General features: G+C 55.4%; 1 protein-coding gene and 1 long non-coding RNA gene across 22 annotated transcripts in view; one reads left to right on the forward strand and one right to left on the reverse strand.

The window, feature by feature from the left end:
* The window catches only part of LOC116951124 (uncharacterized), a 115,970-nt gene extending 97,868 nt beyond the window's left edge, over positions 1 to 18,102 (reverse strand). For 4 of the 11 annotated variants that reach the window (XR_012946069.1, XR_012946066.1, XR_012946067.1 and 1 more), the window contains exon 1: positions 17,391 to 18,083. Coding sequence is in view for 5 of the 11 variants with exons in the window: in XM_076072142.1 (XP_075928257.1) it covers positions 17,391 to 17,858 (468 nt within the window). In the remaining 6 variants the exon portion in view is untranslated. Of the gene's footprint in view, positions 1 to 17,390 lie in introns of all 11 variants that reach the window. The other 7 variants (XR_012946071.1, XM_076072172.1, XM_076072166.1 and 4 more) reach the window with 5 other exon arrangements.
* The window catches only part of LOC116951146 (uncharacterized), an 83,290-nt gene that overhangs the window by 50,636 nt on the left and 6,345 nt on the right, over positions 1 to 26,309 (forward strand). For 4 of the 11 annotated variants that reach the window (XR_012946101.1, XR_012946093.1, XR_012946088.1 and 1 more), the window contains 3 exons: positions 20,702 to 20,762; positions 21,415 to 24,039; positions 25,007 to 25,548. This is a non-coding gene — a long non-coding RNA (uncharacterized LOC116951146). Of the gene's footprint in view, positions 1 to 16,800; positions 16,999 to 18,085; positions 18,462 to 20,701; positions 20,763 to 21,414; positions 24,040 to 25,006; positions 25,549 to 26,309 lie in introns of those variants that run through there. The other 7 variants (XR_012946074.1, XR_012946105.1, XR_012946081.1 and 4 more) reach the window with 7 other exon arrangements.

The raw sequence follows: 26,309 nt of genomic DNA on the forward strand, positions 1-26,309 counted from the left end.
GATAAATATAACCGGACAGTATATACCCCTCCTTGCCCGTATATGTCTCCCCACAAACATATATAATAGCAGTGGTTTGCTTACCCCAGGTTTAATTTACAGGTGGCGGAAAAGCCTGGATTTGAACCCTTGACGGCACGCGCTGGTTCAGTGTCTCCAACGAGGCATGGGCCCCCTGAGTCTCCCAGCCGCATCCCTCAGATGGAGATATGAAACCGGCAATTGATAGTTATGGACAGACATGTTATACTGACAGAAATCCTATTTACTGGCCCCACTTGTTGCTCAGGCCATCTCTCGCTTACGCTTCTCAGCGGTTGTCACACGAGCATGTGAAGATCTGTCTTCCGGCTAATGGTGTTTGATGTACAAATGCTTTAGCGAGGCATTTTCACCATCAATTGATCATTAACTCCTTTAATTGTAAGACCAGGAGGGAGCTGCATGATGTGGCAGCGTGCTGGCTTTAATTTTCTATCTACGTGACTTTACCCAAAGAACCACAGAGTATGAGGTGATGATTGTTTCAATGTATGCTGTGTCCTAAGAAAATAAGTTACAAACAATCCTTACTCTGCTGAGGATTCGTGTGGACGCTCATCTACATTGGCAGCCCTGAGCCATTGTCAGAAATTCCACCTTCCGATACCAGGGTCCAGTCCATCCGTAGGAGAACCACTGTTCACCTCCCAAAGTGATACACAGGAATACAACTCGGAGGAGTGATGGGCTTCACTGAGATTGGGATGCTCACGAACAGACCTTGCCTCATATTCTTGGTTCTTTCGGTAAAGTCACGTAGAAGGGAAACAATAAAATAATAAAAATATGAAACAATAAAATTCTCACGACGTTTCGACTGCAACGCAAGCAATCATCATCAGATGTGAAAACCACTACAAGACAATTTGAAAAAGTGGCGGTTTTTTAACGTTAGCACCACGGAGAGCGATTTGACAGTTTGTTCATATGGACGAGTCCATCTATGTTCGGAAAAGAGGAGGGGGGAGACGAAAAATAATGGATGCGGTCTGAAAGCCACCTTAAGCGTGATCAATCAATTAAGACCCGAAATGGTTTATCAAATCCTTCCAATGATTGCTAAGCCAGAATCCATCTTCTCGGTTGAAATTGTCTCTGTGTTTGTATATGTGGATAGCTTCATGAACGAATCTCTCATGGTAGCCAGATAGCTTGCAAAGAACCTGTCTTGGAGAAGTCAATGTCACGTGAACCTACTGAATTATAACAGTTTTTTCGGTAAAGTCTATGTGACTGTACCGAAAGAACCAAGAATATGAATCCCTGTAGTCACGAAAGCTTTAAATCAAAATTTAGACCTTGACTCTTTAGCCGATTAGGCCAAACAACGGAGTGCCGGGCAGCTAAAACTTCAGCGAGGTGGCACAGTGTGCAGCACAGGTGGGGCATCTGCCAGCCATCTCTGTAGGTTAACCCACAACGGCTGGCTCTGCCCCATGATCTGCCAACGAGCCTTGGACACTTCACTTGTCCCCAGGAGTGCACCTAGCCTGGTACAAGCCCCCCGGGTGTGAGACGCCACCGTTGCTCGGTGGCGAATGGCAGCTGTCGTCATTGGTGGTGGTAGTGTGGGTAGGAGAGAGTCGGGCGCAAGTCATCTCGGTTCACAGCAGACTTGTGATCTGATGCCCCAAGTGTAACCGCATCCATGGAGAGACCCCCCACCGGACCCATACACAAGGCTGTGCCGTTCGCCAACTTGTGAATTTGCAGATTATTTTTAAACTCTAGTGATACAGCAATTTTCCAAGAAGGTTCGGCACATATTTGTCCGTCTCTCGTGAACCTGGAAACTGCATTAATAATATCTGTTGATAAAGTAATAGCCTACTGATATGTATGCATTTAAATGTGCCAATTTCGGTTGACTAAAGACTCGGTCCATGAACGCAGAATACCACAGCGGTACACGACCATTGCATTTACGTAACAATCGTGACTGCAGGGATTCATATTCTTGGTTCTTTTGGTAAAGTCACGTAGAAGGGAAACAATAAAATAATAAAAAAATATGCTGCGCTAGCAGTTGCTTTCAGTGAGTAACATGCAGTACAGTGTATATTCTTGGCCTGGTACGACTCTTAATTATGTATTGGCAACAGGCCCAGAACTATTCATGTCCACCTCGTTTAATCTGTACTGTACTCCCATCTGCTGTACATCTCTAGAGTACGGTAAATTCTGCCCGCTGTAAAACTCCACCTCTTATAGTCCTTTTGCAAGGTATGCAGCGGCGCAGGGCAGGAGGCCGCGAATCTTGTCCCTTTGCACAATTTGTAATGGCCAAATGGAATAGCCATTGAATATAAAACGCGCTGGGGTGAAGGGGACATTATTTTTGATGATTAACACGAAATGGCCATCGTTTACGAGCGGCCCGTCAGCGCCGGGCCCACCCCCGCCCTGCTGCCCCGGGGCGGCCCGGGGGGCCCACCGTTTGGGCACCGGCAAAGGGGGGCGGAAAAGTTCACAAAACGCTGAAAAAGGCGACGACGAGTTGGGGAGAAGGGGCAGGCGGCTTTGTGGTCAAGCTCGCCAGCCTACCGCTGGTGAGCTACCCCCAACCCCTAACCTTGACCACCGAGCCAGCCGAAGACTCGCATGAGTCCAACCACCTGACTCAATTCAACTAGTCACGAGTACTGGCCCCTCTCGCTGACCTTCACCTCTCCTCCTCCTCCTCGCCTTCTGCCCTCTTCCTCGGTCACGCTCATTACGGCGCGGCGGGGAACCTTCGTAGGCCGATTGACAAGGACGCCCCCGACGCGTTTCCCGAGCCCAGTGCCCGCTCGGAGCGCGGGCACTGGGCTCGGGAATCGCGGCCGCAGCTGTAGCCAAGCCCCGAGGGTCGGGGCACGCCCCGGCCGTCTGCTTCCTAAAGATAAAGGGACAGTCGATGGGCCGGGTGTTCCACTCAATTAGAAAGTACGCCGAGGTTGCACCCCCTCCGTCCGCCGCCCCCCCACCCCATCAACCGCTGGGCCCAACACCTGGCTAGCCGAGTGGGGATACGGCCGTGGGCGCAGGGAGGGAGGGAGGCGGGTGTCAGTGGCAGGCTCAGTACAGAGACGGCGATGGAAGTGGCAGAGGCGATCCATACTCTCTCTCTCTCTCACAACTCCCCAACTCGCCGTCGCGGCCCCCTTCTGAAGCGTGACCTCTGGGGACTCCCAGACCTCCAGGCGAGGCAGACGGGGAGGGGGGCAGCAGTGGGGGGGGGGGGGGAGCTGGTGGTGGAATGTGTGACTGATCACACCAAAGGTGTGACACTTCACACCCTAGATTTGGAAAGTTGCACTCGGAGCAATGATAATGGGTATCGGCCGTCAGACGGGATCCGTTGAATTCCGCGCGCGATGTCGCCCGAGCGGGAGCTGGGGTGGCGCGAATCTTAACGAATGCAGCTGCTCCGCACACCACTCGGCCTGCACTTATTAATTCTTAACGCACAGGTGGAGACATCGCCATGGCAATAGGAGCCGACCACCCGTCTACACTGTACCGTCTGAGTTTTCATCTGCCGTTTGTGCTCAAAGATATAAAGAAAAGAAGCTTTGGCCGCGATCAGTCCAGACGACGGATTTTGTTTTCCGCGAACGATTCCATCCCGCAGCCACCGCCTCGGTGCCGAAACCTCCGATGACCACGCTTGGCTCCGTGCGGTGCGAAATAAGTTCAACATATTCATACACACTTACAAACGGGCACTGGAAATTGTGCATTTCCATTGTCGCGCCCAGACCAGCACTGAAATTGCCCGTGGAAGTGGAGACTCCCTCCATCTTTAATTTTATTTATCTGGGTTTTTTTTTGCTTTATTCCAACTGTGTTGCAATGTCGCTGGCGACATGACGTCGAGAGAGGAAGGAATTTCCACACGGACCCCTGTGTCTCGTTGGCGATGGTCTTAGTGCTCCGACGCGGCCGTTGCAACTTCCCTGAGCTACCGACCAACCCCAGGGGGCCAGCCCTTCTTGAAGACAACCGCCGCATTTAATTTAATTGTTCAACACATTACGGCGTTTTCACTTCGAGGGCACGGATCACACGAAGGTTTTTTTTTTTAAAAGCCAATAGTTTACGAAAGAAAACCTTGCCGAGTCTCTTTTTCAGGAGGCGCCTGCTTTGTCGAATAAAGAAAACATTACCCACAAATTACTCGGTTGGGATTATTGCCCCAGCTGTCAGACGATGCCCATTTGCAGGCCAGGTGCCGAGTCACATTGTGCCCACAGGGACAGCTGCCATTGGGGGTGCCCTTTTGAATGTGTTGAGATGAGAGGTGACGCCTCGCGGCGCTCTCCGAGATGCCTCGGCTTACGGGAAGGCGGCTCTACCAACAACGAATCGTTCTCCTAACGCCGTGGCCAGCCCTGCGGGGCGGGTGGAGGAGGAGGAGGGCGGCAACCCATCCAAGCGATAACCAGGCCCCCAAACCCTGCTTGGCTTGCACGGGCGGGCGATCGGGAACGTTCCGGGGTTATTTTGGTCGCAGGCGTTTGCTTGGCTCCTCGCTCATTAGTGAGGCGGCGGCGGCGTCGTACGGGCCCCCACGGCCCCCCACGGGCCCCCACGGGCCCCCACGGGCCCCGCACCGCTGCACCTGGGGCAGCGCGCGTCTCGCACTAATCAAGCTGTCAGCCGCGCTTGTAGCGACATGACGGACGGCACGCACGCGGACCCAGCCTGCGCCACCTCGGATTAAATCAGATCAATCAGATCCACTGTGCAAGGTGCGAGAAGGAGGACGGTGGTGGTGGTGCTGCGACCTCTCTCTCACTCTCCCTCTGTCTTTCACTCTCTCTCGCTCTCCCTCTGTCTCTCCCTCTCTGTCGCTCCCCCTCTCGCTCTCCCTCGCTCTCCCTCTCTCTGTCTCTGTCGCTCCCCCTCTCGCTCGCTCTCCCTCTCTCCGTCTCTCTCTCACGTGGGGGGGACCTCTGCCTTCCCCGGGGCCCGTACTCCGATTGTCCACGGTGGAAATGGGGGCTTGGGACGCGGCATCGGTTAAAGTCGATTCCACTGGCAATGCTTGCGTCGGTTCCTTTATGAAAATTGTACGTAATATGCAAATTAAGTGCAGCGATCATGCACATTATATGTGAATAATATCTCGGAGAAGTAGGCCAAATTCCACATGGAGGGGCTTTTTAGAGAGCGAGAGCTCTTTCTGGCAGAGACGATTGCATGGCTGCAGCTTTATCTTTTCTCGTGTATCTGCGATTGCCAGGCCAATGAAGCAGACAAACATGTGCAGAATAATATCACGCGTGTGAAACAATGGAACTGGGAAACGGTTTTAAGAAAATAAACACGAGACATCAAATGATGGATTCTTGAATTGCAGTGCAACCCAGCCGAAGCAATGGAAACCAAGGGGTGAACTTTACCTTTGCAGGAATCCGTACGACCTGGGCCGCATCGAGGAGCAAAGGTGAATGTTTTAAAGCAAGAGATGATATTGTTGGTTTGTGTGACGCCGAGGCTAGTGGTGGTGGTGCTGGTGGACGGTGCTTGGCCTCTGCTCACGTGTCCGTGGGCGCTGCCCATCGGGCAGGATGGGCTCTGAGTAGTGGTTCGTACGCACGCATGCACGCGTCGTCAGAGTTTTGTGTTTGGAGGGTCTGATGGAATGCTGGCAGTGAGTTAAGACCACTGTGGGGATCACAAGGTGCAAGTTAAAATAAAATAACAACCTCTCCAAATTCGTCGTTAACACTGCAGCTTAAGCAGCTTAAGAACATTTCACATGTTCAAACGTCCGGCCTACTTCTTCGGAGCAGAGAGAAATCATTCAGATTTACGTACTGTATTTAATATTTCACAATACCTAACGATAAGTCAAACCGTTCTGCTCTCATTATTGTGAATAAGGAGCATTGCCCATAACTTTAGCCGATTTGATTTCGTGTCACCGTTGCGAGGCGTCGCGAGTGACGAACCGCGTGGGTTTTGTTGTACGGAATACGTCGATGGTGTGGGCAAGCGCTCTCCACTGAGCCACCCCACACCATGGAGGCACCCCACTGAGCCAACCCACTGAGCCAAACGACTGAGCCAACTGACTGAGCCAACCCACACCAAGGAGGCAACCCACTGAGCCAACCCACTGAGCCAACCCACTGAGCCACCCCACACCATGGAGCCAACCCACTGAGCCACCCCACACCATGGAGGCACCCCACTGAGCCAACCCACTGAGCCAACCCACTGAGCCAACCCACTGAGCCAACCCACACCAAGGAGGCAACCCACTGAGCCAACCCACTGAGCCAACCCACTGAGCCAACCCACTGAACCACCCCACACCATGGAGCCAACCCACTGAGCCACCCCACACCATGGAGGCACCCCACTGAGCCACCCCACTGAGCCAACCCACTGAGCCACCCCACTGAGCCACCCCACTGAGCCACCCCACACTATGGAGCCACCCCACACTATGGAGCCACCCCACTGAGCCACCCCACTGAGCCACCCCACTGAGCCACCCCACACCATGGAGCCACCCCACTGAGCCACCCCACTGAGCCACCCCACTGAGCCACCCCACTCGCGCTCTTCACTCGCGGTTCCTCCCAGCGCGGCACTCTTCCCGCGCCGCGTCTCCCCACTAATCACCTCTCGCCCCCGTCCCCTCCCCCACGCGCCCCCTCCGCCCCATACCCCCCGCTTTGCTTACCTGAAGTGCTCATTATCACTGCTCATTTGTGGCACTGGTGGGGTGTGTGGCTGGGTGGCTGAGGAAAGGGTGGGAGGTTGGGGGTGGCTGGGCGAGGTGGGGGGCGGTGTGCGTGCTCTCGTGGATGTGGACTCCGGTGGCTGGCCGAGCGGTCGCGGCAGCCAGCGGCAGTCACGCAGTGGGCGAGCGCCCGGCACTTGACTTTGGGACGACGGAGCGGGGGGAGTGGCGGGGGTGGGGGGTAACGTCGCGTTTAATTGGAGCCACGGCCGCGCTCGGATTTCGTATGCGCACGCCCTCGACACGGACGCCGTGTTGTGGCACGATAATTGGGGTAGAACAAACACTTGTGTGCACATGTCGGCGGGCGTGTGTGTACACGTGTACACATGCGGGTGTACGTGTGCACGTTTTATAATTACACACAGAGACGCGGCTTCGGTGATTGGGAGCAGACTAAAACACCACCGTGAGTGCCACTAAGCACCACCACTTTGCTCTCCTCCTCGCCCTCTCAGCTCTCCTCCGCTCAGAACGAGAACCATTCCCAACAGCGTCGCCCTACAGTAGCCATGCACGCTGGACTTCAGTGTCTCGCTCGCTCTTTTCTGGAACGGTGCTGTAGGCTGGCTTGGAATACGGATTAAACGGCGTAAGGCACTCCCACTACGATGCAAGGTACGCCTGTCCGCGTAACAAATCCTACGCTACCGTGCCCTCTTAGCCACACACCGCCACCAGTGTCGAGGCGCGACGGATGCGGCTGGGTGCCAAGAATAATGCCCGGAGCAGCGTTCCGGACCGTTTCCGGCCGAAACGAAGCCCTGCGTACGGCCCAGATCGACATCACCACGAAGCGCAATGTTTGTGCAACACATGGGGTGAAACGGAGCCCTCGCCAACGCGCGCCTCGCGCCCCGCTCCGTGCCCGCTCCAGACAAGAGTTCGCGAGGGTGCCCACGGGCATCGACTCGTATCCGCTCCACCTTCGATGGTGCTGTTTGTTGCTGTATACTTGTGCCCAGAATTTCGTAAAATAGTCACGACACCTACATCTACTGTACGCCTCACCCCTCCCAGCTGCCCTGCCCCCGGTTCACGCCGGCGCTCGGAGCACGTGGCACCGCCCCATCTAAAATCGTCGAAAGCACGCACGCACGCGGTGCACCCACACACGCACGCACGCACGCGGTCCACGCCGCGACGTTTCACTCGCCCTACCCGGAGCCTCGGCGCTCCCTCCGCGTGTGCGATGGTGCGCCCGACGTTTCATTCCGTGCGAAGCGGCAAAAGCGGGGCACGGCCCCTCGGCACGCCGTCTCCCCACGCACCGCTCGTTGCCCGTGACCTCAATTACGCGCATTCCCCCGGGGGTTGCCGCGCCGCGTTTGGGCCACGTCGGCCGTCTCGGGCGAACTCGCGACCCCGTGGCGACAACGGGCAACCGCGGCGTGAGTGCCGTTTACCGGCTGCGAGTTTCGGCGACTGCGACGACGCCAAGGTTGACGTTATCAGCGCATTGAATGATCGTCAATTGGTGAAGCGCGGCGAATTTGCTGAACTGCAGGAGCGAAATAAAGAATCGGATATCCCGGCGCTCATTTCGGTAGCGCTTCGCCCGTCTGGAGGGAGAGAACGTGACTCTCATCACTCACGCGGTGCATCATGTGTGCGAGCGTGTGTGCGAGTACACGTCGCTGTGTGCGTGTGTGTGCACGTGCAAAGTGGACCCCCCTAATGGAACATCTTCGCCGGTTAGAAACATTTAGGCTGGCCTGCCTACGATCCATCCTGGGTTTAACCAGGCTGGATTGTGTGAGGAGCTTACAAATCCTTGAAAGAGCTGGACAAAGTCCCATCGGTGAGCTCCTCCGGCAGGCAAGGCTGCGTTCGCTGGTTCATGTAGCCCGCATGCCCAATCACTGCATGCCCAAACAACTTTTGTTCGGCCGGATCGAGGGAGCTAAACTGGCGCGGCATGGGCTAGAGAAGAGATGGAGTGATGTGGTACAGGAGGATGTGGAGCTGAGTGGACTTGCCGATGACTGGTACCAGCGGTGTCAATATCGGCCTCTGTGGAGGAGGCTCGTGAAGGACGCTACTGGGCAGTTGGAGGCAGTCGCCCTCCAACAACAACAGAGAGGGGAGGAGCGACGCTCACAACAATGAGCTGAGTGCCGGGTGGCTAAAGCACAGCAAGTTGGCATAGTAGGGGGCACAGGTGGTGCATCAGCCAGTCATCTCGGTCATCTTAGTCAGTCGACCCGTGGCACTTGGGTCTGCCCCGTGACCTCCTGCCAGCGGGCGTTCGACACTTCACGTGTCCTCAACGTGCACATAGCCTGGCACAAGCGTCGTGGTGACGTCACCGCCACTTAGTGGCAAATGGCGGTTGTTGTTGCGTGTAAAGTGCAGGCCAAATGGAAAATACGTGTTGCAGCCTCGGCACAATGGCTCCGTTGCAAAAAACAAGCTCATTCCACTGAATGATTATCAATAATTCATACCTGAATATTGGGCTGCAAAGTGAGCCTGATAGGGCGCCGATGGGAATGCGGTGAAGTACCGCATTCCTTACACACTTCGGATTTCCTCTGCTGCTATCAACAATGTGTCGAACTCACTCCCAGGCTCTTGCTGTCTGTGCTGTTGAGTCTCTCAGCCCATCATCTCTGTGGGTCAATAAAATGCACACCACTTGGTGAAGAAAGTCACCTGTGGTTGCCGTATGAATAGACTTATCACCATCATATAAGTATGGAATTTCCACCAATTGCTCAGGGTCAGTGGTGGTATGTTGAACTTCTTTCCCACCGTACGTAGCCAACCTTGCTTATCGAGGGGGGGGGGGCGGTGGAAGGACAACAAACTAAAGACAAAAAGCGGTTCTGAAGAAACGAGTTTTCAGTCGAGATGATTTAAAAGTCCATCGCTCCAGCGGCTTCCCGATATCGGAAGGGAGAGCATTCCAGACGGCCTCTGCCTAGGACTGGCTGGCTCCGGTGCCCTCTTTGCCACCCTCCAGCCCACGTCGCCGCGCACGGTGGTGGAGCCGTTCTGCTGTCGCCACGCGGATAGACGCGGATTTGCCAAAGCAACGCCCCCCCCTCTCGCTCGCCCCCCCACACCGGCCCTCTCGGCTCGACAAGCGAACACATTCCTACCGCGTACGCGCACCGGCGACTGATGAGCGATCTGCGATGAACTAGCGACGGTGGTCTCGAGGCAGACAGCGGGGAGACGGGGGGAGGCGTGAGGGTGGGTGAGGTGGGGGGGTGGGCTCTAAGCAGACCCCTTTTTTTGCAAGACCCCACCCCTCTTTAAATGTATAATCCGAGTGAGGTTATGGAAGATTTCGGCGTATTGAGATAAGAAAAATGTAGACAAAAACAGAGATGCAGATTGAGATGAGAGAAGGGAGATGCAGACAAGATAGTGACGAGAATGTAATCGGATTTTCGTGTCAGGTAGCTCGTTGTGTCTGTTAGGATGTGAATTGAGCTGATGCTTGACGCACCCTTCCTTTTGTGATGAATCCTGGGCCCCGTTTGCCGATTGGGGCACTCCGCTTGGGCACTGTGTGTGGGTTCGGTGTCAGCTGTGGCGCGTGCTGACTGCGCTGGTTTCCGTTTTGGTTTTTGTAGCGGCTGAGATGGCGCGACAGCTTTGGTGGGAGGCCTTCGACCAGCAGTGGATTGAACCGTGGCTGATGGTGATGAGACGGACAGCTCGCAGAGCAAGCTAGCGTCAGTCTCGCCCGACTGCCCGGCCTGCATCTCGTGACTTATATATATGTATATTCTTACCGACATTTTATCGCTGGATGCATAGTGGAGGAAGGACAGTGTGCCTCAAAGGGCCTGAGGCTAAAGCGCAGCCTTTTGATTACGGCTATCTGGGCGACTCCCACGGACGTGCCTGACCGCCGCTCTCTGCGGCCACTGGCACAGCCGCCGATGACTTGCGCAGTGAGTCACAGGGTTTGCAACATTTTTTTAGTTTTCTTGTTTGTTTCACACTGACGACGTAAAAATAGCACGACTGAAAATCTAATAATTGAAGAGCTTGTTGGCGGTTCTCATCGCGATCATTCCGCTCGTGCGGCATCGGCAGATCATAAACCGCAGCAGTTGAATCTCACGCCCGGCTCGACCTGTTGGTGGCAAACTTCAAGTAGCGGTGTGGTGGTGTGCACACGCACGCCCTGCGTCCGCTCCATCCGTGTCGAGGACGCGGTCTACCAGACGCGCGGCCTGTTTCGTCTCTGCCACAGCGTGTTTAACCACCACACGCCCGCAGGTCACAACATACAAACACACATTGTACATACAACGCTTTACACTCTCTGCTTCTTCCCTCCCACCCATTGTCTCTTTTCCAAAGCTCTTATGATCATCACAATTCTTATTACCTATTACAAACTTTGATAGTGCCGGTCATTGCTGACCACTTGACGTTTTGGGCTTCTGGGCCCTGTGCCCAGCAACCGTGTAAACATATCAAGTCCTGGTCGACCCAGGAACCTGGTTTTTCCAGCGAGCAATTTTATTATTGAAGCCCGAGGGATGAACGAGCTCCGGTCGCGTTATCCCATCTGCGCTGCCGTTGAGCGGGGCGGGCGGCGGTGACGTCGGGGAGAGCCTTGACCTTGCCTCGTCCGATGCGGTTATATTTAACAACGGCGGCGGTGGTGGTGGCGGCGGAGCGCACCGCTTGCCGTAAGGACACCACAACCGGAGCCCCTCTGGGCTTTGTGAGAATCACTTTAGAGGAGGCGGCTCCACGCTAAGGAGAGCGGAGCGCCGGGAGAGACGCGCTCAGACCGGTGTGGCGCGCGGGACGAGTCCTGCGCGAGTCCTCCAGGAGTCCTCCGAGAGTCCTCCAAAAGTCATTCGCCAATCCTGGCGCGGCAGTGGCAATCCGTGACGCTGCTGTAGGAGGACGCTGCGTGAGGAGCGTTTACCGCCTACGTGCGTCGTCGTGGTTGTGCTGTGCCGCATAGATCGCCACCGCTCGTGTTCGGGGCGCTCCGCGCATTGTTGTCGTAGTCCGGCACGATGTCCGACGTTTCCCTCCGCGTGCCGGGAGCTTCCTCGGCAACCGAATGCATTTCACAAGCCGATGGATCCTGGGTGTGGGTTTCCCGTTGCTCATAATAGCGCGAGATGTTTCCATGGCTGTTGGGACGAGCGTCGTGGGCCAACCGTCGTGGGACACACCGCGAAGAAACTGTCCCCGTGGCCCTTTCAACTTCCGTGCTAATTGTCACCCCACAATCCCTCTGGTTTTTGCGGACCGTCTCGGGGTCGTTTTACGTTCCAGCTCGGTTCGCCCGCCGCGTGGCGGTCGAGGCGACGGCGCTCGACCTGCCGTTCGCGCGTCGTTGGTGTGCACGGAGTCACCCTCTGAGCTGCCGCGGCAAGATGACCGCCGATACGCGGACGCCATAGGAACTTCCCATGATCATTGCTACCGCGAAGCGGCCGCTGCACGCGATCCCGAGTCTCTCTCCCTCTTCGAGCGGTACTCCTCTTCTCAGCAACGCCAAAAGTGAGGCGTCGCGCAAACGAGAGCGGCTCTAAACCCGACCCTCTCCTTTCACCTTCACGGCCGCGGAGCCCCGACTCTGTCAGGCGGGCGATGCATCACAAGTTTTCACAGCAGGCACCGCTGCCCTTGTCCACGCAATCGCGCAGTAAATCAAAACAACGACCCTGTTGCGAAACCGTCCCCGGCCGTTATATTTACTGGGACCGCACGAGGTAATTGTGGGGGCGGGTGGGCGAGGAGAGGAGTGGCCTCGCTTAACGAGAGCAGCAGACGACAGCCCGCCGTCCCCTGCGAGCGCGCCCGCCCGCTCGCCCGCCCTCCGCGGCCCTCTCGCCGTAACCCGATCGCGGCACGTCCAATTACTCCGATGTGTGCGGGGCGACGCGCGACGAGGTGGCCTGGGCTGTGAGCGCAGCGCTTCCACGCCACCGCCGTCCCCAGCGGGCGTCCGCGCACGGCCCACTGGCGTGGCTGCCGTGTCGGTTCTCGTGCGGGCGCGCGCGTTTGAGCGTGCCTGCGTGCATGTGCGTGTGCGTTTGCAATGGTCAGCCTCAACAGTCCAAAGCAAAGGTCATCGTTTGTGAGAGGAGCGACTAGCAGCGCTCGTTTGCACGGGGGATGCGGTGCCACTTGCCCGGAAGATGGCTGCGAGAACCGGCTGTCATCCTGCCCGCAAGTGAGGGTTATGAAATCGGACGCGCGTCACAGACAATTAATTTCGCGAGTGTTCGGTTGTTTGCGCAAAGCGGAATTTGGTCTCGGTTGGTGATGCTTTTTTTGGGGGGGGGGGAAGAAATTGGCGCTGTCACATTCGGGCTCCCATTGCATGCTGGGACTTTGTGAAGCGGGAGGGGATGGTGATGGCAGCAGCGTCTGGGCAGAGGCCTCCCGTGATGTTCAGTGAACCGCACGGTCGTTGTTTCGTGTCTGCGCCGTGCAGCATTGCACTTCAGGGATGAGTGTTTATTTTTATTTTATTTTTTATTCATCCCGGTTGACGAACACAGGCCCCAAATGTCAAGCGTCCAACAACAGGACGGCGCGATTGAAGCTGAAAAAAGATGAGAGCTAATCATCCGCTTCTTGAATTGAACGAGGTTATTATGCACTCTTAAATCTAAATTGTAAACTCACCTCTGATTAGCACGTTTGGCTACGAATGGTGCGAAATAATTTCATAGTATACTTAAGAACCTGGCAAAAGAGACGATGATGGGACGAGGGAATTCCCACGGGTAGTAGTGCAGGGAACAAGCAGAGATATTTGTTGTGACCTGCAGTGTGGTGAGTGGGTGTGTGCTGTACAAACTCGGCAACCCGAGTTCAAATCCCGCTCACGGCCAACACAAGTGACGATTATTTGAACTGGTCTTGGGCCTCCCCTAGGTCGACTCGGCCTCAAACGAGTACCTGATGCGGTGTGTAAGCATCTTCACTCGGAAGATAAAGGCGGCCGGGCGTGATGCTGGCCACCCATCCCCTCGTGTGCCGTGCCAGCCTTCGTAGGTGCTCGCTAACAGCACTTGCCCCAACAGTCTGTCAAAGCTATATGGGGGATCTTTGTCGTTGTTGTGTATGTGTGTGAGTGGTTGAGTGAATGTGTTGTTGTGTCCCGAAGTGTTGGTGGTGGTTGAGCACAGTCGAGAAGGGACAGTTTGTGGTTGAGGTGGTGCGTTGGGAGCGCAGCTCGCGATGACTCCCGCCTTCTACTCTCGCCGTGCTGAGCCACGCACGCATGCGCGCACACACGCCATCGCACGTGAATTGCGGCGCCTCATTGCCCGCGACCGTACCGATGCACGGAACTTTGGGGACGGCATCGGCGGGAATGGATCAGTCAAAATGTGACGGTGGCTTTTTTCTTTCCCCCTCCATCCCCCGGAGAGATGAGCGATCCGCCCGCAGTGCTTGCTCTGTACTCTGGACGGTTTCTTTCACGAGACGGTAGCGGCGGTCAAGCCGTCATCGATCTGCGCGAGTAGCGCACATTCTCCCCGTGCCCTCCCGTGAAGTTGCAACAACGGTGCAGGGTTCTTCACTCGCCGCCCCCGTCCACGGGGCCGTGTTGGTGGGCACACGCCCGCGGTTCGTCAAGTCGGCAGGTCGCCCGCGAAGGGGTTAAGTGCGGGGTACTCCCGTTTCTTTTATTTTCTAAGACGCCTGCCCAGATTTTGAAACGTTTGCCCGAAAGTACTCTCTCGGGGACTCTCTCTCGAGCTCTCTCGAGTGCAGAGGGCCCTTCTGTCAGCAGTGGCACGAGCGACACATTTCAGGGCTCCACCTTTACAGTTTGTTCTCCACCACGGTGCTCGTATACAAACAACACTGTGGCGTTAATGTTGTACAAAGAGCCCTTTTATTTTCATGTTACTAGGTAATTCTGCAGTTGAGATGATCACAAAAGTCTGCGTGGTTAACACAAGTCGGGTCAAAGTGATGTCCTGCTTAAATGAGGATTGAGGCATTGGTGCTCATATCCTTTTTTACAGCCCTGAGCCAGCGGTGGAAATTCAACATTCATAGGTCAAATCCCTACAAAGTGTTGCTAATTTTTTCGAACCCTAAGAGATGATGAGTTCCCTCGTCCCTTCCACGATGTGAACTCGCGGCCTTCTGATTGCCCCTGGGCCACGTGGTCAGGCTAATAGGAGGAGCGATGCAAGGCCTGAGCTGGAGCATTTTCATTCCCTGAAATATAAATACATTAATTTAATATTTTAAAATATATATATATGCTTTGCATATTTTCCTTTTTGGGGCAATCACGCCGAGTGTGCCTGATCTCCTTAGAACTCAGAAGCAAAGCAAGTGTGTGATTCTGGTATAGATGTGAGACCGTCTGGGAAAATAACAGGTGTTATAGGTCTGCGAGGTATTTAGGAGATGGTAGTACAACGATGGCTTCTCAAATCTTTCTGTGCGGATCTTTGAGAGTTATCCCCCTCGCATGCGTGGCCAGATTTCCCCGACTTTTCCGGGTTTTTCCCACGTGAAACCACCAAACTCTCATCAACGACATTTGCCAAACTACCCAATGTGGCAGGACCCTCCTGAAAAGCAATCCCTGGTACTCGCCGAGGCTTTTATTATTACTATTATTATAATTGCTACTCTTGTTGCTTTTTTTTTTTAAACGGGGATTTTTTTGTTGTTGTTGCGCGTGGCTCCTACGCGTTCGCTCTGCCTTATCTGTGCAGCAGGCGAAAGCCCTCGCATCCCACGCCGAGCTGGGAAACTAGCGGTCGCGGTGACGGCGGTGACGGCGGTGACGGCGGTGACCGCGGTGCGACTCGATGGCCCTTTCCGCCTGCGTCACTCGCCGCCGTGCGTGTGTTGCAGACGCCACGCACGCGCCTCTCCCGCGTTTCGCCAGCTTTTGCCGATTGCGTGGGGGTAACCGCCGCCCCGGCTTTTGTTTGCGTTCGCGGCGGTGCCGTAATCAGAGCGGGCGCCGCGGTGCGCCGCGCTGCTGCGGTTGATTCACGACGCCGTCGCATCGCCGCCACCGCCGTTGCTCTCCGGCCCCCCCGGGCGGAACCGCGGCGACGCGCCCGCGTGCCGAGAACGTCGCGTCAGTGCCGGCGCATTGTCTCGATAATGGCACCGGCGCGTCGATATCGCGTCTGTGGTTTAAGCGACGCTGCGCATCACGCTGCACTCCGCCGTTCGTAATGTCGACCGCGCGCACAGGATACAGGATACAGGACACAGGATACACGCGCGTGCATGCTGCCGCATCGACTACGCGAGCGCAAGATCCTTTCGAGAAAGGAATGAAAACCTATCGGCGGAGCGCTACGCAATATTAAAAAACACCCGGAGCCGTCGCCGACGAACGGTTTCACGCAGGAGCCCGATTCTGCGAAGGTGCCGGGCGACGATTCGGAGCGGGCGTTGTAATATTAATGCCGCCGAGCGGAAGATCGGCAGGGCCGTACGTTACGTCGCCATGGCGCTACTCCTCCGCGCCGGGGACTGTCATCGGAAGAGTAAAGAAGCCTCCGACTCGGCACTCACTCGGTGACTTTCCGTCGTCGAGCGCCGCGCCCCGCCGTCGTGAGGCTCCGGAGCGAGGAGCCGCGGGTCGGGGCCCTGCGCGAGTCGTGGCCAAGGGCAGGGGTTGGTAGAACCCCCCCCCCCCCCCCCGATTTGTCTGGCTGCCTCTCCCTCTCTTCCTTCCCTCCCGGGTCCCACCCCTCGAGACGCTCGCGGCGCTCGACCAATCCGCGGCAAGACCGACGCGCGCGCGATGCGCACGTGCATGCGCAGGCACGCACGTGCGGGCGGGCACCCGCAAATGTTACCGCCGGGAAACCGGCGGAGCTATTAATAACCGGCACGACGGCCTAATCCGGACGCCGTGCCGCCGCCGCGCGCGTGCGTGTGTGTCGGTGTGTGTGTGTGTGTCGGTGTGCGTGTGTGTGTCGGTGTGTGTGTGTGTCGGTGTGTGTGTGTCGGTGTGTGTGTGTGTGTCGGTGTGTGTGTGTGTCGGTGTGTGTGTGTGTCGGTGTGTGTGTGTCGGTGTGTGTGTGTGTGTCGGTGTGTGTGTGTGTCGGTGTGTGTGTGTCGGTGTGTGTGTGTCGGTGCGTGTGTGTGTGTCGGTGTGTGTGTGTGTCGGTGTGTGTGTGTCGGTGTGTGTGTGTCGGTGTGTGCGTGTGTGTCGGTGTGTGTCGGTGTTGTTCATCGGCGCGTTAGCGATAAAGCGACGGAACGTTTTTTTCCACGAGGTGAGAGCGAGCCGCTCGGCCGGGCTCGGCGCGCGCGATTTTGCGAGGACGTTAAAAAGCGGTGGGCCACGTTATTACGGAATCACCTCCCCGGTCTCTCGACTGCCCTAACAGGAACGGATGGTGCGCGGCTCCCTCCACGTAGAGGGCCGTTCAATCATACCGCGGAGTGAAGCGCTTTGCAGCCTTCCATTAGGGGAGGCGGCCGGGGGGGGGGGGTGATGATTATTTGCTACCGTCGCCCCGCGGCACTTGTCGAAGCGGTGCCCGCTCTCGCGCCACGTACGCCCGCTGCTAACGCACGAGCCGTCCTCGCTGCCAGCCGGCGTGCTGACGATGGCGGCTCCTCCTGCGTGTGTGTGCGTGTTGGCTGGGTGAGGCCGTTCACCTACCGCGTGTTGGTTGGCCTCGTTCCGACGGCCGCCCGCCGCTTCTGCTGGGATTTTGCCGACGCCGTGCGGGGAGGACGTGGGGAGCTCGTCGCGACGATCGCTGCCAAAAGCCGGCGTCTGCGCGCACGCGGGCAGGGGCACGTCCCTGCGTGGCACGTACGGCGTCGCGCTGCGCCCGCCCCGGCGATGCCCGCGCAGCCCAGCCGTTCCGGCGTCTTTTTTTTTTGTCTTCCTTGGTATCGGTCGTCTCGTTCCGCCTCTTCCTTCATGCCGCCGTGCGGTGCCCGCGAGGAGCCAGGGTGGGGGGGGGGGGGGGGCGGGGGCCGGGGGGCGGGGGCCGGTGGCACAACGACGCGCGCAGGAGACGGCGGCGGCGGCGGCGGCGGCGGCACAGAATCCTCCGGCGCAACGTCGGAGCAAGCGGAGTGGCGTGCGCGTCGTTCCGCAGCGCCCGCTGGCTGCAGCCATCCCTTTGTGTCTGCGTGTGCGTGTGCGTGCGCGCGCACGCAGCGAGCGAGCGAGCGAGCCAGCGCGCGAGAGGGAGAGAGAGGGGGAGAGGGAGCGCGAGGGAGAGAATTGTGGTGGTTTGAGCGGCGACGCGGGAAGGCGTCTGAACGGCCGGCGGTGACCCCCCCGCTTCACGTCAGCTGACACGGCGGCTGGCGCGAACCGCCGCACGCGCGGCCCCAAGGAACGCGTGCGCACGCGCGTGCCAGGGAAGTAGGTTGTCTTATGCGGGCACCGAAAAGTATGCGCATGCGCCGTCGGTGCCAGCGGGCGCAGGTTTGCGCATTCTGGTGGTCGCGTGCGGCGGTGCCTGCTTCGTCAGCGGGGGCGGGCGGGCGGGCACGGTGTGCCCAGTGACTCGGTGCCCGTGCGTGCGTTTGCGCGTGCCGGGCCATCGCGCGGAGGCGACGCTCGCTCGCTTGGAGATTCGCGGAGGCGAATTCATCGCTCTGCCCGCCCACGGCTACCGTCCCGGAGCGAAGACGGACGCGGGGTACTTGCGCCCGAGCCGCACGCTCCAGCACGCCCAGGCGAATGTTCGTGAGAGATGAAACATTTAAAAATGTAATTGCACTCGTCCACAAATTTGTCTTTTTTTTGTTGTTCAGTTCGCAAAACTGTCAGATTTATTGCACGAATTTTTTTGTTTGTTGTTCATGAATTGATTTCGATTTTAAATGAGTTCCGTGAAATTGCAACAGACAAACGAGCGTATCGATAAAAAAAATATATATATGTCCACGTCACATTGTTTGAAATTACTCAAATATAATGTGTATTACACCACAGTGCTCCGTCGCCTGCGTCATGATGTACATTGCGTCCAGCATATGAGCTTGTCCTACTTATATTCAAACATATCGCCTGTTTTTAGCAATGATTAATTAACGTGCGTTTCGTCCGCATTGCCTTGCGCAAACTAAGACGGATGCTCCCGATGGCTCTGCCGCCGGTCGCTCATACGCTCAATCGCGGCGGCTTCACGGCAATCCCGGAGCCCACAGTTTCATCGATCGCCGGACGTGGCGGAGGGAGGAGAGGCCATTCGTCGGAGGGAAGGAGGAATGGCCTCCCGTCTTCCTTGGATCGTCCCAGGCCTCCCACACCGAGCTAATTGATCCCTAATTTGCACGTTCCTGATTGGGTGGGCATTGACCGTCGGGATGCTCCGGTTGGGGGCGGGCGGCACCGGGAGCTGACCCCTGCCTGACCCGATTGAGTTGCGCGTCGATGGGCCGCGGCACGCCGATACCGAGCTGCCAAATAATAGCGGAGGAATCCAAATAAGGAACTGGTCCCCCCGACTGCATTACGCCCGGAGTGCTTCGTATCGAACGCCACCTGAAGCTTAACGAGCGCCACAGCCGCGTGGCATATTTCTCGTTTGGTCGAACGTGGCCGCCCGATATCCTTTAACGGCAATTCCGGCGAGGTGGCCCACGTGTGCCGTGAATGCGATCAATGCGAGATGTAAGTACGTGTGTATGTGTGTTGAACTTCTTTCGCACCGTACGTAGCCAACTGCGCTTATCGAAGGTGCGGGGGAAGGACAATAAACTCAACACCAAAAGCAGTTCTCAAGAAATTCGTATTTCAGTCTAGATTGAAAAGTGCATAGCTCCAGTGGCTTCCTAATATTGGAAAGGAGAGCGTTCCGTGCGGCCGTGCGATGCAGTGACCGTCTTCGTTCGATGGCTAGCCAAAAGCGTGATGGTTTATGTTGCTTGGCGAGATCAGCAAGGTATTGTGGTTAATTTGTGGCCAAAAAAAAAAATGAACCACAGTGCCAGAGTAATAGGCGGGCTTCGCTGGTGTGCCGCTTACATTAATAGCGGATCCGCGTACGGATCGGCAGGTGTCTTGCGGAGTTAACGGGCGGCTCGTGTTGAATATTGAGATCTTGCCCGTTGGTGGGCCTGTGGTGTGGGGGGGGCGACAGCTCTCGGATGAATGGAGCTCCGAGGAAATCACATCGGATCCTAATGACACCCGTACAAAACACAACAAGATTTACATCATGAATTGCATTTCATGAATACAAATCTAATTTTGCGTCCGGAAGATGTACGAACCAGGGACCTAAGTTGTAATTTCTCCGATAGTATTATGTGTTTTTACACATATATATAATGTATGTCAAGGCTAATGTACCTGTCAGGTTCCCCATGTTTAATTCACGTTAAATATAAAATGTGTTTTACTTTAAACACCGACCGCCCCATGAAGCCTCGAAGCCAACACAGTCACGTGATGCATTGCATTGATTACATCAAACAACCCTCACAAAATCGGTGAACTCAAAAAGAGGTATTCTAATACCTGTATATACGTACTCTCTATGTTTTCTAATCAAAAACCTCTCAACTGGAAGGCTGCAATGGGAGCACGTGAGTCCCTAATCTTGTTTAGTGCCCTCACTGCTGATTAACTCAAATGTTGCTGCACTCGCGGAAGGCTTGGTCACAGCTACGTGTTTTCTTCCGTTAGGGTAAAGGCACAGCCCCTGCAATTGTTTCCTCGTGTCACTGCTGCCGTAAGGGTCTCCACTAAACAGAGGTTTAGAGAGCCCCCTTATACATCGGCCAGATGTCTTGGGATGGGATTACGTTATAATATCAAACTCGCCGGTATGCAAAGCTGAAGTTCAGCAGAAGTTATTTGGTTGCTTTGTATGCGCAGAAATCTCTTTCAGTCCCACTGAACCCACTGTGTCTACTGAACTCACGCCCCGTTCCTATCTCCCACATTCTCCCCACACTTCTCCCAAAACTACGGACTGGATATCAAAACCTCGGGCGACGCAGTAAATGATTGCTGTTCCCCTACGCGACACACATCGTCGCCGTCACCGCACACATCGTTCAGGCAAGTTGATTCGCGGCTGCGTTGCCAAGCGAGGTTTCCCAAGCGCGCCGAGTCTCAGCGCGTGCAGAAGGATCGCGTGGCGGCGCGTCGAGCGACTGACCGCGCGCGTCCATTGTCACCGAGCTCTCCGCGTCGCTTTGTCTATCCCCGATCACAGTGATCACAGTTCGCACAAACTGAGGCGTTTTCGACCGGCAAAGCCCGACGGGATGTCCCAGCATTCTTTGCAATGTAAGATGACGGCACCGTCCCCGCATGCGTTTTTGCGCACGGTCTGTCACCTTGGCATGCAGAGCATGCTGGGACTTCTTGTTGTGTGCGTCTGCTGTGTAAAACGCCGCTTTTGCCTTCAGAATTATCGGTTAAATTCTGGCCCATGGTCGATGGGCTTTGCGATGAGCCGCCGAAAGTGCTTGGACTCGGACGCAAACCGAATTGCGTGCCGCGATCGGTATCGCTGAGCGCGACGGTGAAAACGGCAGACGCGGGTGCTCGTTAAAGGTGGGGCTTTGAGGTACGTCTCTCGGTCTCGCTCCTTTTCAAATGTTTTATTCCAGCTCTTCAGGAACAACGGAACCGGCAAAATACAGAAACACGAGGGTGAACTCGCACGTAAGACGCTTTCTGCCGTCCCACCCTCGCCTTGATGTAGGAGCATCGGGGGAGAGCTGAGCTGGAGACAAGAAAAGAGGAGGGGAGAGGACAGGAGGAGAAAAGAGGGTAAGAGCGGGCCCTCCGGCAAGGTGCTCACGATGGAGAATAGAATCAACTGGAGAGGTTCCCTCCGCTCCCTCCGTTCCCTCCGCCACCATCGCCAGGCTACAAGGTCGCCTCCTGCGTTTGCCACCACCGCGCCTCTACGCTCGGCCGCCCACCGCGTCTCTCTCTGCTCTCCGGTCGCCCTGCACCACATCTCACGGCGGAACTCGCAGCAGCAGCAGCAGCAGCCTCACGACTCAAACCCTACTCTTCCTCCTCGTCGCTACACCGAGGCGCAGGAGATCATGGTCACTGCCGGGCGTCGTTTCCCCGTGGCAGCTCCCGCCGTCTGGAACGCGGCCATCGTCATCGGCATCATCGTCGTCATCATCGTCGTCATTGTCGTCATCGGCGTCATCGTTATCATCATCACCGTCATTGTCGTCATCGGCGTCGTCATCGGCGTCACCGTCCCACTGCTGCTGTGCATTTGCAGCAGCGTTCAGTCTGCACTTATTTTAAAGCCACACTTAAAGGCCCCACCCCTTTTTTAAAAGCCCCATCCTCTTTTTTTAAAAGTACCACCTCCTTAAGGCCTCACCTCTTTCCCCTGGCTTTCGAACCACGCTGAGCTTGGGCTCCGCGTCCCAGACACACTGTCATTAATGTCTGTTAAATATAGTGCCGCCTGTTCTAAATTGCATTCTTTATGTGACCGGGGTGTGGGGGGGGGGGGGATGAGACCATGAGACCATGATCTTCGCGGAGTCTTGATCGCCAGCGGTCCCAGAGACAGACCCTCCAAGTCTCTCAGGATTTATCTCACAAGGCAGATGGAGGCAGGGCGCCGCGCGTGCTGTGCGCGCGGCGTCTTGAAGCTGTCTGGCCTCTTCCTTTACCGCTGCTTGAACATCTGCAGCGCATTTTGACAAGATCCAGCTCAGATGCTCTTGCCCCAGTGTCTGCGCAATCATTTTTTCCCCCCTTCGTGGTCTTGATCATCTGCGACTTTTTCGATAACGGTGCGCGCGCGTGTCCACGTGTGTGTGCACGTGTGTGTGCGTGTGTGTGCACGTGTGGTCTTGAAGAAATCTGTACGATAGAATTCCGATTCTGTGTTATTGATTTAAAGATAATTTAAATTAATGTATTTAAGTTTGCGCGCTAACCTTTGGCGCAGGAGACGGAAACATGAACACGACCAAATCGGCTCGCAATCGGAAAGACGCGAAGTTCAAATCCCAGCTGGGAGTTGACTCGGCCCATCATGCCATCTCGGTCGATAAAGTGATTACCACGTTGGGGGGGAAATCAACAGCGGTTGTTCTATGGATAGGCTCGCCTCCGCTCTAGGAATATGCAATTTCAACCGCTGGCTCAGGGGCTGTGAAGGGAGATGGGCACCGATACATCAGCGCTCACTTGAGCAGGAAATCACTCTGACTTGTTTTGTATCCATCCCACGTGTGTGTGTGTGTGGTGCATGTGGGGAGCGGTGCTGGAGTGGTTTTCCTTCTGCGCCACAATACCGGTTGCCTGAGTTCGACTCCCAGCCAAAGATAACGTCAGGAGCAAGTGCTGACTCATAACCTGTTATGGGCATCCTCCAAGTCAACTCAGCCTTAAAATATTAATACCCAGTGCCGTGCGACAACGGAGTCAGAGGAAATATGGAACGTCTTGAGCCTGGACTTGAACAGGGGCTGGGAGTCGACAGCACGGTCGGCTGGGGGGCGGGGGTTGAGAGTTCCAGACATTGGGGGCATCGGAGGAGAACCCCCCCCCCCCAACAAAATCGAGGCTCCCTTAATGGACTGGCCTGCCAGCTTGCTTACTTCCCTTTTCCAGTGGGGTAACCACATTGAGCTGTGTGCCGCTGATTTAAAAGCGTGCGTGCGTGCGTGCGCCGTGCCCTTATCTCCCAGACAGGTGGAGTTTATCGCCTGTAAATGAACTGCAGAGCCGCAGGAAGGTTGTCCGAGAGGCGCCGCTGCTGCGGTGGCGGTAACGAGCGAAATGGAATGCAGTGGCCGGGGGGGGGGGGGTCCTCCACCCTCCACGGGGTTTTTTTTTTATTCCCTCCAGGATCATCGTCATCTTGTTGACGAGGCAGAGCCGCTGTCCTGGGGAAAGCCTCGCGTCTTCCCCGGGGGGGGGGGGATGTTAAATGTCCGAGTTTGTGCATTCACCTTTATGTAGTTTCTCCCCTCTCGTATTGTGGCAGACCTAGAAACTAAAACTTAAATGTTTTATTTTACCAGGTAAGGCCCACTGAGCTATGTAGCTCTTTTTCAGGAGCGACCTGGCCATCACAAATGATAGCCCAACCGAGTGGCTTCTCATCATGTGGAAATTTACAGCGTCCCAAAGACTTCGAAACGCGCGACGTTCGATTCTGAAAGTAGGGGCCGACTCGGTGCTGGGAGATGCAGCGATTGGCAGAGCGATGGACCCCGGCGGAGAGCACCGATCCTGGCACGGGGAGCTCTCCCACCTGCGGTGGTGGCGGTGGTGCCCGGCCTCAAGAAGGCGAAGCAAGTAACAGCATGGGCTCCCAGCTTCATACACTAACATGAGGGTGAGCCATTTATCAACTCGAGCTCGCAGCCTTTTACATTCATATAAAAAAGCATAATTCTAATTGCGGCGATGACGTCATTGTAATTGGTGCATCCGCTTATTGTTTCACGCAACTGTGATGTGATGTGGCGTGTCCGGCGTGTAACGTGCGTGGCCACACGCAGGAATGACTTCTGCTCCGGGCCCCCTCGCTGAGCTCGCGGCCGCTCTGCCACCGCCGCGTGCCAAGCCCGGTGACGAGCCACGGCAGTGATTATTGTTAATGCTGTCATAGAGCTCATTAATGTTACGATATGTGTATGTAATTATGCACTGTTGTGGGCCATTACGGGTAGTTAGATAAACAACCGCACACTTCTGTTGTACACTAATAGCTCGTGGGTTGTTGTGCGTGGATGTTAACCGGCGGCGTCCGATTCTGCAGGCGAAACCTGGAGCCGCTTCACCCTGCTGGGTCTCATCAGCTGAGTAAAACTTGATAGGCAAATCTACGCCTGGGTTGCCAGATATGATTGGCAGTAGTCCTTCAGATATTGCTGTTTGCAGATCAATCAGACCCTAGGACTCTTTATCCAAGAGCCATGCAAAGTCAATAACAGAAGCGCTTCTATGTGTGATCGTGATATGAGATTTATTAACGGTTGTCCGGTTCGGTGGTGATGTGCCAAGACTGACTCAGTGTTAAGGCCATAAGTTCAAATCCCCGCGAGGGCTCGATCAATCTAATCATCCCTCTGGGCCAGTGCCATGGGCACCAATTGGCAGAACGTCATCAGCGGTTGTCCTGTGGAGAGACTGAAGCTTGCCGTAGGAAGGTGGAATTTCCATCACCGAATGAGGGCCATCAGTGGAAACGAGTATTGCCCAACAGTCACGTGGCTCTGACTCGACAGAGTTATCCTTGTGCCTAACACATTCGTGTGATTTATTTTTTTATTTTTAAATGATTATCCTCCGTTTTGTAGATTAGAATCATGGCACGTGTCATGAGTTTTCCGCACGGTGACATCGCAACATCCAAGCAGCTCCGGGCAAGGAGAGATCCGAGCGACGCCCCTCCGGCTGGAGCGACGTCGCCTCCGTACATCTCCTTGGCGACATCTCTCCTTGGACAGAAGGGTCGAGACATTCGGTGTGAATCACGATCGCTGCAACGAACGTGTTCGGCTGGGTGCGTCACACCGCGCGGTGCAATCGTCCCATGCTGTAACTCCGTAATATTTAAACAAGTGTTTAATATTAATTGCGAAAGAGGGAGAAATTGTTTACTCGGGCCGTGTGAAATCAATGATGCCTCGGTTTGTACCCACAAGCCAGAGACGACGTGATAAATATCATATTGGCTTTCCTAATGACCTGCCATTCCTCACAACGCATGCCTAATTATGAGTTATTGGCTTATAAACACAGTCATATTTAATGCAAAACCACACAATTAAGATATCCCGTGTCATTAAACCGTTAAAAACATGAAGAAAATCATTAAAATAACTATTTAAACGCTTGAGATGCTGCAATTCACTCCGATTCCATTGTACTTTGTGATTAATCAGCAATCCGAGGTCAAGTGTGCGTGCGTGCGTGGATCAGAAACGGAGGGTGGATGTTTCAGATGCCTCTACAGAATAATTATGTCTACATTGACATCCTTTCACAGTTGTTAAGTTGCTAAACTGAATGAAAGCGATATTACATCCCCTAAAATCTCTATTATACATCCCGATATTTACAGCCCATTAATATTTCAGACACGTATCCTTCAAGATCTGACCTGGCATCTACTGGACATCTGTGTAAAGGAGCTGTATAGCTCATCGAATTCTTCCAGTCTAAATACAGATTGTCATTTTGAGTCCCATCATCTGGTCTTAGGTCTCCTCCTGGGGTCTCGGGACTCGTGGAGACCACTCCAATGTCCGTCTCGGCAACTGGCCCTCGTCCGTGCCGCCACACGCGACGTTGCACCCAGTGCAGCCGTTTATCCCGAATTGTACCCGCAACACTCGCCTGACTTCCGCATTGCTTATCCTGCCTTGCCACGAATCTCATAGCATCGCCCGCCTTCAAGTGCCAACAATTTTCCTTTCGAACTGCGCGGTTAGATTCCAACCCTTTGCTTCATACGGAACATGTGTGCACCAGAGGGGAGACTGAGCAACCTGGGCCCACCTGAATTGTGTTTCCCAGGAAGGCAGGCATGGGTGGGGGCGTTTGTTTGTGGGTGGGTAGGTGGGTGGGTTGGTGGGTGGGTGGGTGGGTTTGTGGGTC

Source organism: Petromyzon marinus, chromosome 3 (assembly GCF_048934315.1).
Source record: "Petromyzon marinus isolate PM22_M1 ecotype Great Lakes invasive population chromosome 3, UKy_Petmar_22M1.pri1.0, whole genome shotgun sequence".
Taxonomy (NCBI): Eukaryota; Metazoa; Chordata; class Hyperoartia; order Petromyzontiformes; family Petromyzontidae; genus Petromyzon; species Petromyzon marinus.